Below are 13,083 nucleotides of genomic sequence, written 5' to 3'. Positions count from 1 at the left end.
CCCCCCCCCCCCAACCAAAGAGTGAACATGTGCTCTGTTTGCTACCGACTTCAGCTACACCAGTTACAGAAAACCACATCACTTAGCTTGATTCTGCCTCAGGCTTTTTGAGTGTCTGTACCTAGGCTTTGTGTTTATACAACACTTAGTACTGATCGTATTCATGGTCTCGGTGCTCTTGCGATACAAAGAACTCATCATCAGCACAGTGCAAACCGTAACGAGATGAGGGCACAAACGCTGGCTTGAACACGCTGCTTTACAGAAGTCCGCTTGGCCCGGTGTCTTACGGAAAGACAGAGCCACACTATGCGGAGTGCAAACAACACTGCTCGCTTCATTCTTCAGCACATAGGCAGTATTTCCTGGACTGCCTGGTATTACATACTACATAAACATGGCCCCATCCCCTGTGGTTTATTTAGAGACATTGAGTTTCTTCTGCTAACAAAACAAAACTGAGATTCAGCGATACCAAGGTTTCCTTTCAGGGCTTGCCGTGTGACACAGGTTGGATTGTTTACCGGCTGGAGGAAGAAATAGGGTTCCACTGAAGGGAAATATATATAAGTAAGTGTTTCTAAGCACGTCTTGGCCTCGGTGTTGCACTTAAAGGAAGCTTTTCAAATTTGCTTGTGTTTACTTGCTGGTGCATTTCTTGTCCCCAGTGTAAAAGCTGCATCTCTACCAAAATATTGCGTCTGGAAAAATACTGGTTTCTGATGTAACCTCTGCTGGGATTGGTGGCTGGTAAGGTGACTACAGCTGATGGGGAACATTGCATCTCCTCCTTCCCCTGAAGAATCAGGCCCCTTTGCCCTCTGTGAGGATTTCATAGATTTTATACACATTAGGGCTGGAAGGGACCTTGTGAGATCATCTGGTCCAGCCCCCTGCCCAACGGCAGACGTCAGCTGGGGTTAAAGGACCCTAGCAAGATAATTGTCCAAGCGCATCTTGAATGTGTCCAGAGTGCCCCACTTGTGGGGGAGTCTATTCCAGACTCTGCATACTCATACTGTAAAGAAGTTCTTCCTTATGTCCAGTCTAAAATGGTCTTCCAGCTGTTTGTGACCACTGGACCTTGTCTTCCCAGGGGGAGCCCTGGTGAACAGATGTTCTCCCAGGTCTTGATGAACAGCCCTGATATGCTGGGATGGTGAAACCCCTTCCACCTTGGTCTGAAGGTAAGTGTTACCTGCACTGATGATTTACACACCAGACAATGAGGAAGGGCCCACGCTGTCTCACCTCAACATGTAGACATACCATATAAGGGGGCAGACCTTATCAGAGGGAAGGGGCCAACCTCAGGTCTGTTTTGTGGGCATAACCACTGAAATCATCAATGCCCAGCTCCTCAAAGGTCTGCGGGCTGCCTAAATTCCCCTGAAGAGCTGAGCCAAGGGATCATGCCCAAAATGGTAAACTAGCCACCTAGGTCACAAATGGTGATCCAGAAGCCCTGTTGTAGCAGCAGCCAAACCTCTGAGGTGCTTAAGTTAATTCAGTGCCTCGGTGTGGCCTGAAAAGATCCCTAGGTGCTTCCATGCATGCTTAGAAAGCAATCCAGTTCAGTCACCTAGGTATCTCATTCCTGCCAAAGCTCCGCCATCATCCACAGCAGAGTTGGGGAGGCCTCTAAACTCTGCTCAAATCTGTAGAGAGGCCCCGTCCATAAGGTGCTCTCAAGGCACCCCGAACTCATGTCAGCAGCACTGAGTGCGGTACAAAACACAGCAGCTTCAACCACTATTGTTCAAAAACAGGAAGAGGTGGTAATGTCATCCACCTCCTGCAAAGCAGGATAGTGGTTAGACCTCTATCTGAGGCAGCTGTGAAATTTATGGTTATACATTAGGTGTAATCAAAGAGTAACACTATGCTGCTCTGTAACCTTTGCAACAACCTAGGAGATGCTGTACTCTTCTTCTTCACGTTCTCTTTTTCTTCATTTCCCTCTCTTAGTTTTCCCTCTTGCTTCTGCTTTCTCACTCTACCTTCACATAGCCACGGGGCAGGTTTAGCCCCTGAAGTGACTGGATCCAGCCCCAGGGCCCAAGGGATTCAGCAACAAGTAGCTTGACCTAGCACATCCCCTGCCCTACCTACCTACACTGTCCCTCCTCAGGCTTCCCTGCTTCTCTCCCTCTCCTCTCCCCTCTAACAGGCCCGAGTTACTGTCTACCTCCCTTAGGCTGTTTACTGAAAGTCAGCTCTCCATCCCCCTCCTCCTCACATAGGCTGCCAGCCCCCACCCCTCCCTTCTTACCCTACTGGAGGGTAAGAAGGTCCCAGGTCCAGGCCCACCACTCTAAAAGGTTGTGCACCACCACTCTGTGCACCACCATATTCCCCAGCCTGAGACAGTTACACTTGCACGGCTGAATAAGTTCTCTCTCAATTTAGGTGTTGGTATCTGCTTTGGTTTTTGGGGGTGGGGGGACAGAGGTTTTTGTTTTTTACAATCTGCTGATGTTGGGACAGGAGATGAATGGAGGAGATAAAGGCACTGGAGGAGCTGTAGCCTAGTGCTTTCTGTTTTAATCAGAAATGGCTCATCTTGCGCTTCTAGCAAGCCATGTTTTTTCCAACAAGTAGAATTAGATACAACTAAATCCAGAGCCACCGGCTCTACACAGAGTGTCTCAGTTATCTGTGGCATACAATGAGATCAGTAGCCAAAAGGCTACTGCATATGGCCAGTAGCAAGAAAAGCTGAAAAATGGGGAGGAAAATGGATTGTTCTTCTTTGAAGATTAGACTGGACTAAATACAGGCTCTCTGTGCTTTTACTGCTGTTATTTATTCAGGAGGTTCCTAGGGTGCCAGCACTGCAAGCAGAGACTCTTTACAGCAGGCATTGGGATTTCTGCAGCTGGACTGTTTGCTAGATTGTGCTCTGAAGCATTTCATCAATGCCAAAAGGCCTAACTCCTCTCTGCCTCTTTCTTTGTGTCACCACTTACACCTGTGCAAAACAAGTGACAAATCCCACAACGGTCAAACCTTCACTTTGCATAGATGCACATGTCAATACACCGGGAGAAAGCAGTGGGGAATCAGGCCCTCTGCCACTGGTGAGATGCCTCATAGGATAAATAAAAGGGAAGCGAAATGCAGGCAAGCCTGTGAAATCTTCCTACACAGAGTTCTGTCAATGCAGTGGTGTCACAGAGAAGGGGAATGTCTACTATGAAGACAAGATCACTGGGTAATTCAAAGTCACTATATTTTCTTACTACGGCTGTGATTTCCCAAAGCTTTTCAAGAGCTAGAGCATCTAAAGCATTGATTTTAGTGGGAAGTAGGTGCATAAATACCTTTGACAGGCAAGGTTCTTTGGGTGGATGTGATGTCTTTTCTTAGACCAATGGACTAGGTGGAAAAAAGTTCTTGTTGATATTTCAGGCGCAGTCACCCTTCTTCAGGCATAGGGAGTCTGAGACTCCAAGGAATGAGAGAAGCTAAAAGTGTGGCAGGATGTCAGTGAAAATGTAAATAGGTAGAAATTAGAAAGACAAAGGCTGAAGAAGAGAGGTAAAGCAGAGTGGGGAGGGGAAAGGGGAAGAGCGCAGGGGAGAAGAAAAAAAAAAGGCTGAAAGGAGACATTACAATGATAGAAAACAAGGATTTCTATCACTGAAAGGAGACATTTGATAATGTCTCCTTTCAGCCTTTTTTCTTTTTTCCCCTGCTCTCTTCCCCTTCACTCTTCCCCTTCTGCTTTACCTCTCTTCGTCACCCTTTGTCTGTCTAATTTCTACCTATTTACATTCTCACTGACATCCTGCCACACTTTTAACTTCTTTCATTCCTTGGAGTCTCAGACCAGCAGAGACTCCCTATGCCTGAAGAACAGTAACTGTGCCCAAAAGCTTGCCAAGAACTTTTTTCCAACTACTCAGGTGGTCTAATAAAAGACATCACATCTACCCAAAGAACCTTGCCTGCCTATGTCCTTAGACCAACATGATGACAACTAAATATCTTTGGGGTGCTGGATGTGGGTGCATAACAGTAACACCATGCTGCAGAAAGTACTGGGTCCTTGGTCCTCATCTACCACTTTGGTCAGTGCACTGCAGCTCAATGTAATCAGCTACTGGGAGTTTGCCAGTGCAGACTCGGCAAAATTGCCATTCAGGTCTTCCACCTTTGAGCTGATCAGATCTTGCATTCCCTAGACCATGCACAAGCTACTCTCCTCTTACCAAGCAGAATAGCATAGGCCACTGCACTGGGAAACTAAATCAGTCAGTGAAAGCTGCATGATCCTTACATTTACACAGACATCCTTTCTTTAAGGCAGTGGGAATGATGCACTGTGGTTGAGGTGATCCAAATATACATGCACCCAGGAATGATTGGAAAGTTCAGCATTGTTCAGGTCTGTGGATAGCATAAAGGTATTCCCTCCCACCTACCTCCCCCACCGTCTTTGAGGTCCGTGTTCAATTCTGGTTACAGACATTAACAACCTGCTTTGCTGCTGCCTTAGTGCTAAATTGTTTTGGAAGCCTTAGTGAAATACAGTCCGATAAAGAATAAACAGATTTAGCAACAGATAAACCTGCCGTTATATGCACTTTAACATCTCCTTTTATCGAAACCATTTCTTCTTGTTATGTCATCTTTCTGGATTCAAAGTCCCAAATGTGTTCCCAACAATATGGAAAAGGAACCATTTGCTGTTTGGCCAGTACAGCAGGAGTGTAAGCAGTGCTTGGCCCTGTACCTGCCAGAACATCATCTGCATTGGTGTCACTTGTAGCTTAGCCATACTGGCCTTGGACTACGGGACACATCTGGAATTGCCAAACCCCCTCGCTAGAAGTGACATCATACACCAGGTAGAATATGTGCCTGAGGATCATGTAAATAGGACACAGCTGGGCTTGATTACGTGTTCCAGCCAGAGTATGCCGTCAGTATTTACAACCAGAAAAAGGTGGCAGTTGGCTAAATGGCTTACTGAAATAAAATAGAAGTGCCAATTATTGTTTTTGAAATGCAAGTAGTAAGAGAGGCTTTTTATTTTTTCCCCAGTTCCTGCGAGGCTTAAGGCAGGAGAATGCTAGGGGGAGAAATTCACTTATGCCAGAGAGCTAACAGCAGGTATGGCCTTAAAGGTAGGTGTATTGGTGTAAAATTAGGTTTTCCCCACTAGGAAGATATATAGCTTGGGCCGCAAAAACATCCACTTAGTTATTTCTCTTCCTTCATCTTAGAGGGTAATCTGAGGAGTCTGCTTTGCCCTGCTACACTGTGTGGATGTATTTTACGGTATAAAGCTATGCCAGCGTCACTATGTCAGCAACTGCACCCCGCTCCCCCCCCCACCAAAAAAAAAACAAAAAAAACCCCCATGGACACAGCTCTGTTGGCAAAAGATGGCGTCTCCTGGCAGAGCTTCTGCTGTGTGTGAGGAGCAGGTGCAGTTTGGTGGCAGAAAGAAATGCCTCTGTACAAAAGAGCAGTGTCTACAAAACAGCTTGGCTGCTATAGCCATGCCACCACACTTAAAGTGGCAGAAGCACTGTGGGGTATATTATACCTAGGCAAGGATGTGCCTAGCTTAGATATATGCCTCACACAACTGGGAAAATACCAGAGAGGAAGATGTTCTTAGAAAGGCAATGTGGCTAGAGAAACAAGAGATACTTGCCCCAGCCATGGGGCCCACAGCTCATCAGAGACTCTCAAGCCAGTGTCAAGTTCCCTTTAAAAATATGCAGATTTCAAGCACATAAGCAGACTTTTATAATGACTTCCCCTCCCTTTCCTGCCCATCTGGAATCGTTCATGGTAATCATGCCTCGGTTTAGTGCAAGGACCTTTCATCCTGCTGTTGCTGTTGCAGTCACCACGCATGTCCGCTAGTGGTCTGTCACAGTTGGGAAATGAATTGCGCTGACTCTGCAGTGGCAGCAGATGTTTAGAAATAGCACAAAGGACCATGATTAGACAACAGCGTGCAGCAAATGGTGAAATACCACTGCCCAGGAAGCAGGCAGGGGGGTAAGGAGGGACCAGCCTGTTCTCTGGCTGGGTTTTGCGCAGGTGTGATATGTAAATACCCATTGGCTTATACCCTGCCGGAAAATGACTGGTTTGTGGATCCCGACTGGCCACAGGCCACATCTAGCTCATAAACTTGTCCTACATGGGAGTGGCACCCTCAAGGATGCCACACTGGTCTGCAGACATTAGCTTCCCACCACAAAGTCGTGCAGCCGTATCTACACTGTGCTGCAGGAGGGCTAATCAACACTGTCACTCAGTAGCGTGGATGCAGCTCTGTCTGGTTGCAAAGTTAGCGTGCATAGAGCAATGAAGGGCACTGATGCCGGGCCTGGTAAGGTCACAGGTCCAGGCATGGTGTCAGGTGCCCAGCTGTTCAGCACTGCCAGGACTTAGGTGCTCGCTCTCAAGTAGATCCTTATGCACCCTGAGGGGTTTACATGTGCCTAGAATTGTAGATGTGTTCAGGAGTAGATGGTAGCTGAGCAGGGATTTTGAGGACCTAAAATTTGTACTTGGAGCTAGACAGGCATAGACATCCACACCCTCTTGGGGGGATGCACACTAACCCGTGATTTCTATGGGAAATAGGTACCTATAACATATGGTCCTAAATGACTGGCCCAGCCAAAGTCACATAGGGCATCTGTGCTGGTGCAACAAACTGAACCCCACACTCTCACGTTCTAAGCAGACGTCTTAGCCTTGACACAACCTGTTCTGCATTGGGAAAAGGGAGTACAAAACCCCTACAAATGACAAGGATTTATAGAGGCATCACCATGGCTCAGGAATGCGATGCTCACAGTGCTTGTGAATGAGGGGGGTGGACTCTATATCCTAGCTGAAATACAGCCCAGGCTGCCAGATGGCATGCTGTGCATGTCTAGGAGTTAGGGATCCTAACTAAGTGCTCTGCCCATTACAATGTCTTGGTTTAGTTTACTCCCATCCCTGCCACAAAACCCAAAGAAAAATTAATCAAAATAGCCTGGCCTGCCAACTTCCAGTTCTAACTGGCCAAAATCATGGCAATAAACAATCCCCAAACCACTGCACTTTTTGCATTTTATTTTTTTGTGTGCTTCTATAAACCATAAAACTACTGAACAGGTATTTCTTAAATTGGAAAACAACCACCACAAAAAATCCCTCTCATCAGACAGTGACAGGTTGATTTAGTTAGGCCCCTGCTCTTAACAACCCTTCTATGGGCTGTAATGCAATGAGGAACAGGCCACGTCAGACCCTGAGTGTCTGAATTATGGAGAGAGAAACGTTAAGGGCTTTACTGAATTTTTTCCCCCGCTGGGGTGGGAGAGAAGAGGGGCAGCAAATATTTTTTAATTGACAGTCGGAGCCCGATTGAAACAGCCTCTTCTAGGATCTGATCCAAAGTCTCCCACCGACTTCATCAGGCTCTGTATGAGTCTTGGAGTTACCAGGCTGCTATAGGAATATATTGCTAAACCATGATAGGACCTGAGAGTCTCGCACCCCCTCCTTTGCCAGGAACAGGCATACACAGAATGCAGTGTGTTGAGATGGTTTGGTCACTTTAACACTGCAGAAGCCCACATGGGTACCGATTCTCTGGACTTGAATTACACAGCTGCAAGGCACTGAAGTGGCAAACAGGAGGGTGGGAAGAGATGCAATACCCATTCCAGCTTAGTGACTTGGTTGGTATTTCTACATACCCTGTTGGACCGTATTAAAGCACCATATTGACTGACTGGCTTTGCAGAGCAGCGATGGCACAATGCTGCAACACAGATCCTGTTAGTTTCCCAGGCTCATATCTGCACCGTTGATGAGCCAAACCAAGCGGAAGCAAAGTGCCAGGAATCCAGTGCCCAGGAGATCTCCCAGGGCAGTGAGGTATGGGATGGAGAAGTTATCTGGATCCAGTGCCTTCTTCCACATGAGTCGTACAATTAGGTCAGCCATATAGAGCAAGATTCCCACCTGCAGAGAGAAAAAGAACAGATTCAGCTGTTTGTGAGGGCCTGGCGCAAGGCAGAAATGCAGTGCCTCTTGCTGAAATGGATTGTCATCATGCTGCGGAAAGGAGGTTCTGCCACCAGTAAAGAGAAAAGGCCCCTTCATTTTTTAGGTCCAATCTGGTTTGCTGCTGACTGAGCCTTAGGGTAGGGGAACAGAAATCAGGCAGTCCCTGAGGTTAATTTTAAAACCAGATGTATTTTGCTCTTCTGTCTTTGGACACTGTCCACCTTTACTTTCCTGCCAGTCTTTATGGACAACTAGAAAATTAGTAGGCTTTCATAACATCAGGGATACCAAGCAAGTAAATCCCAGTGCACTGACAAAATAAGTGTATTTTATCTCATTCAGTTTAAAAATCTTTGTTACTTTTATGTTTTTAAACTCTTATTTAACTCAACATCCCATAAACTGGCAGAGGAATTACTTTTACTACAGATTACTGACTACCAAGTACTGAGACACAGTCCACTCAAATACAGAGAAAGAGTCCTAACTCCAGCTCTGGAGGGATGGGGGATACGTCAGCACAACATGGGCGGGGCATTAAGGGGGGAAAAAACCCCAGGCATAAAAATATATAGATATTTTTTCAGGCAAATGAAACCAAAGGATTTGCCAATCCTCTCACCCGTTTCTGGCCTTCTTCACAGACCATAATGCAGCAAAATAAAAAAAAATAAGGAAAGCTCATGCCTCATGATTTTTCCTTCAGCTGGGCTTATCTTTCATTGTTAGCAACGTTGCTATTATTCTGGTAACTCCTCTGTAACTTTCTCTGAGGGAGCAATAAATATATATTAGGTTTTTTTACAACTGCTGCTATGGTGATGGGGGTTGAGGGAAAAGATAGGACAGGTTGAGCAAGGCCAGTTGTTTATGTCGGCAGAGGACTCACAGGCAGAGTTCAGTCTTTTACCCTGCAAGACCATGACTGATTGATTTAAACTGAGGAACGAGTCAAGAGCTTCAAGTGACAGCTACATTTCTTTCCAAGTGGAAAGATGAGGCTTGTATGGCAAGAGATACAGTGAAAAAATAGAGGGAGAGAGATGGCATTGGCTGTCTTAGGCCTAGATGTAGCTTTTCTTCTGATGGTGGGATCTGTCTCAGAAGTCTTTCAGGGCTGGGTTTTCCCATCACAGAACACAGCTCTGACCCACAGTTCAGCCTAAAAGAGGCGCCCAGGTTCCCCCTCGAACACATTAATTATACTGTGCAAAATTCTCATGCAAGTTTACCAGCTCAGACACAAAACCTGCTCCCCTGCCTTTTGTTGTGATGGCTAATAAAAAGGGAAACACACTTAGTTGGCACATCTACACGACATGCTATGCGTAGCCCGTTGCTACTGCACAGTAGCACTGCCGGGCACTAGCTGTGCAGTGATGATACTGCGCAGTAATAATGAGCAGCTGCACAGTAGCTCACTGCTACTGCACAGTAGTGTCAAGAAAAAGGTGTGTGGCGATGGTACTGCGCAGCGCACTGCATGTGTAGACGTGGCCAGTGATAACTATCTGCCCATTAAATAATGACTCCTGAAGTAGTTGAACAGAACCAGGCTGTTCTCCATAAAGCATCCAAAACTTGGGACAGGGATGCTTATGCCACATCTAATTATTGGGAGCTTGGGAGGCGACAGACTGGATGAGGCTGGAGGAGGGAGGTGACTGGAACAAGTGGACAGTTCCTGGGTCTTTCACTGCAAATACTGGGGGCACTAACATTTTCAGAGTCTAGGAGCATTTCATGGCTTCACCCTCAGCTCAGCAGGTTTTGCATTCTTACCTGCAGCAAGGCAGCCGTTAGGTAAAACATCACGAATGTGACGGTTATGGACATGTGGCCTCCCTGCAAGAGGTGAATGGTGTAGAGGAACACTAGGTGCCCTGGGATAACCAGCAGGAACAAGACACGGGCAGACTTGGAATTCACCCCTGCAGAGCACATAAAATACAATGACCTGAGCGCTCCAGCTTGAGGGGGAAGGAAGCATGCAGCTATTTATCATACAGGGACTCTATGCATACTTGCAGATGCTAAACATGAAGTGATGCCTTTTTTGTCACAGGACAGTATTTGTGGGATGGCCTCTGTCTGCTTCTCCTGGCACTGATTTTGCCATACAGCCATGTTGTATGTGGGTACTCAGATGTAGGTACTTGGTGCTGGTAGCTCAGTGCTGTCCAGATCCTCTTGCTGAGCTACTCAGTAACTACTCCCTCTTGCATATCCCCTCCCTCAGCTCCTACAAGGCCTCACTATGACCCACTTTCTTTGCGCTAAATCTGCCCTATTGCCAGTCTACGGCTTGTCACTGGAAATCAATAGGAGCCTCTGATCTAAAAATAACAAACCCGGTTCCAATTTTCCTTATGCCAGTGTAACATCCCTGCCTTGAAGCAAGCTACTCCTAGACTTTTCAATGGCATGAGCAAGATCAGAAGCAGTTGCACTAGATGATTTTTTCTTCAGCAAATTTATTACTGGTTGGAGATTCTCTGAAGGCTAAAGTCTCTCAATCATGTACTGAACTGCTCATTGAAAGCAAGCTTTCTTCAAGGTAGCCCTTGCCAAGGTAACTCAACCCTGGCCTGGGGTTTTGGTCTAAGCATGAGAGTTCAGTCTCCAAAACCCACTCTGTTCTTAGCTGATCAGGCTGACAAAGGTGCTCCCTGGGACAATGGGCTCTGAGGTGGGCATGTGGGGCTTGAGCACTACCTGATGTGAAGAAGGTGGTAAATGGGTTGGGCCAGCTCTGTCTCATCTTGTGGGGCAGGACTCCAGGCGAACTCCAGAAGTGCAGGAATGTGGAGATGCGGCTGGCCTGGATGGCAACCAGATTCCCACCAACCCCTACGAACACAAAAATGCAACAATCCTTTCAGCCTCTATCCAAGTGGCAACAAGAAATGTGTACAATGCATTGACTGAGGGACTTAGAAGAAGGGTGGTGGACCTGCATCTGCTCAGCAGCTAAGGAAAGCTAAACCCTGTCCCGTGTCCTGGTGAACTCTTCATGTGCTGGAAACGGCCCATAAAAAAACAGAAATCACTGGAAGAAGATTCAGGCCAACTTCTTCTTTCTGTTTAATGGAAAACACTCTCCTCTGGATCTCCTGCTTCCTGACACTAGCCATAAATGATATAAGACCTCCAAAGATGATGTAAATGCACCTGACAAGCAGTTCTGTAGGAAGCGCCTAAAGTAAATAGCTCAGGGAAAGGCAGCTGCTGCTCTTTGTGCTGCTCCTTGGCTCTCCTCAGCTGGAGAGAGACATCATTGTTTCAGTCCCGAGAAGGATGGAGAGCAATTATCTTGTTCATTTGGAGACACCTGACACACTTATTAAGTGCGAAAGAATCAGATGAGAATGAATCAGCCCTAACTATGTTGGGTAATTAAAAGGCAATTAATTCCTTCCAAATTGAGTATTTTTAGCAAACATGAAATGATGGCCATGTTTTCCATTAGGCTGATCACTGTATTATAGGGAACAACCCTGCATGTAGGGGCAGGGGTGTAGGGTGGAGAGATTGGGGGGCATTGGATAACACGAGCCAGATCCTGCAGCCCTCGCACATTCAGTTCCCAGCCTCAAGCATTCACTGACAACGAGATCAGCCAGAGTAAAGACAAATGGAGGAACCAAGAGTTGGGCCAATAAGAACAGGGCCTGAAGGAGGAAGCTTTCAAATAGGACTCCTTGACACCATGCCCTCAGCTTGAAGCAACTTTGCCCATGAAAACTGGGCACCGAGATGGGCCCCACTTCAGTCTGAGGATGGATTTTGTCTCACTGTGTCTTCTCTCTCTGAGTTTTGAGTGCCCGTGTCCAATTCTGCTCTAATGAAGAGCTCTGCTTTGATTTCCCAGCACGGCTCTTCTGTGAACTGCACTAGAAGAGGCATGTGGTAAAGAAAGCTCTTGTCACACATGGTCAGCAGACCTCTCTCAAGAGCTGGCAAAGCCTGTGCTTTCTTTATGAACATGGGTTTCTCCAGCCTCCATGAAGCACTATGGGAAGAGACCAACCCAAAAGCATATGCTGTCCCTATGCTCGGAGTACTCGGGATGAACCAGCCAATGCTAAGCTCCAGGTTGCCACAGCGGCACTGCTACCTGCACCTGATCCTGCCAGTTTAAAGCTAATTTGGGTATCTCCATGGCACTGCCATCATTTCCCTCGGGACAGTGTAGGTAATTCTGATTGACAAGGTGTGCTGAAAGCTTGGCATTGGGCATTAAGATGGGAAAGGCAAGACAAGCTTTAATTAAGATACTTCAGAGGAGATGTAATGCTCATGAAAGGAAGCAACCACAGCCTTCACTGCAATGGGCAGGGGCTATGAAGCCTTCCTTCCTCAGCTTTGCCAATACATCTCAGGCCTGATCTGCTGCACCCTACTTCAGGCCACAAAACCACAGATCTCTTACTGCTCTGAGACTAACAGCTGTCCTGCAAGGCACGATATGGAGAACTAGGGACCCAGAAGAGACCACTGGACTCCCTTCCTTTCTGAAAGGCAAACCCAGACCTCTGGGAGTCAAGGAAGGATCTCTCTTTCTCTCTGGCAAACCCATACTCCATTTTCTCTCTCTTTCTCTCTCACAGTTTCACAGCTGGTCGGGTCAGAAGGGACCTGAGCAGATCATCAAGTCAGACCCCCTGCCATGGCAGGAAAGAGTACTGGGGTCAAACGACCCCAGCAAGGTGTTCACCCAGCCTCCTCTTAAAGACCCCCAGGGTAGGAGCCTGCACCACTTCGCCTGGAAGTTGGTTCCAGATCCTAGGCGCCCTAACAGAGAAGTAGCGCCTCCTGATGTCTAATCTGAATCTACCCTCTGCCAGCTTGTGACCGTTGTTTCTAGTCACTCCTGGAGGTGCTCGGGGGAACAGGGACTCCCCCAATGCCTGCTGGTCCCCCCTGACTAGTTTGTAACAGGCCACTAGATCCCCCCTCGGCCTTCTCTTGTGGAGGCTGAACAGGTTCAGGTCCCGCCACCTCTCCTTGTAGGGCCTGCCCTGCTGCCCCCTGATCATGTGGGTG

The 13,083-nt window shown here is 47.2% G+C and overlaps 1 protein-coding gene across 2 annotated transcripts in view; it reads right to left on the bottom strand.

Annotated features, from left to right (window-relative positions):
- Window positions 1–6,952: 6,952 nt before the first annotated feature.
- The window catches only part of SLC41A3 (solute carrier family 41 member 3), a 32,582-nt gene continuing 26,451 nt past the window's right edge, over window positions 6,953–13,083 (bottom strand). The window contains exons 10-12 of one of the 2 annotated variants that reach the window (XM_019504925.1): window positions 10,753–10,887; window positions 9,820–9,968; window positions 6,953–7,992 (exon numbers count right to left, since the gene is read on the bottom strand). In XM_019504925.1, the coding sequence (XP_019360470.1) occupies window positions 7,807–7,992; window positions 9,820–9,968; window positions 10,753–10,887 (470 nt within the window). In that variant the 3' untranslated portion in view covers window positions 6,953–7,806. The remainder of the gene's footprint in view (window positions 7,993–9,819; window positions 9,969–10,752; window positions 10,888–13,083) is intronic. The other variant, XM_019504926.1, reaches the window with a different exon arrangement.

The sequence above is a fragment of the Gavialis gangeticus genome, unplaced genomic scaffold, assembly GCF_001723915.1.
Source record: "Gavialis gangeticus isolate Ggan-Ray unplaced genomic scaffold, GavGan_comp1, whole genome shotgun sequence".
Taxonomy (NCBI): domain Eukaryota; kingdom Metazoa; phylum Chordata; order Crocodylia; family Gavialidae; genus Gavialis; species Gavialis gangeticus.
Note: the sequence above shows the minus strand (reverse complement) of the source record. Positions and strands in the feature narration are given on the sequence as shown.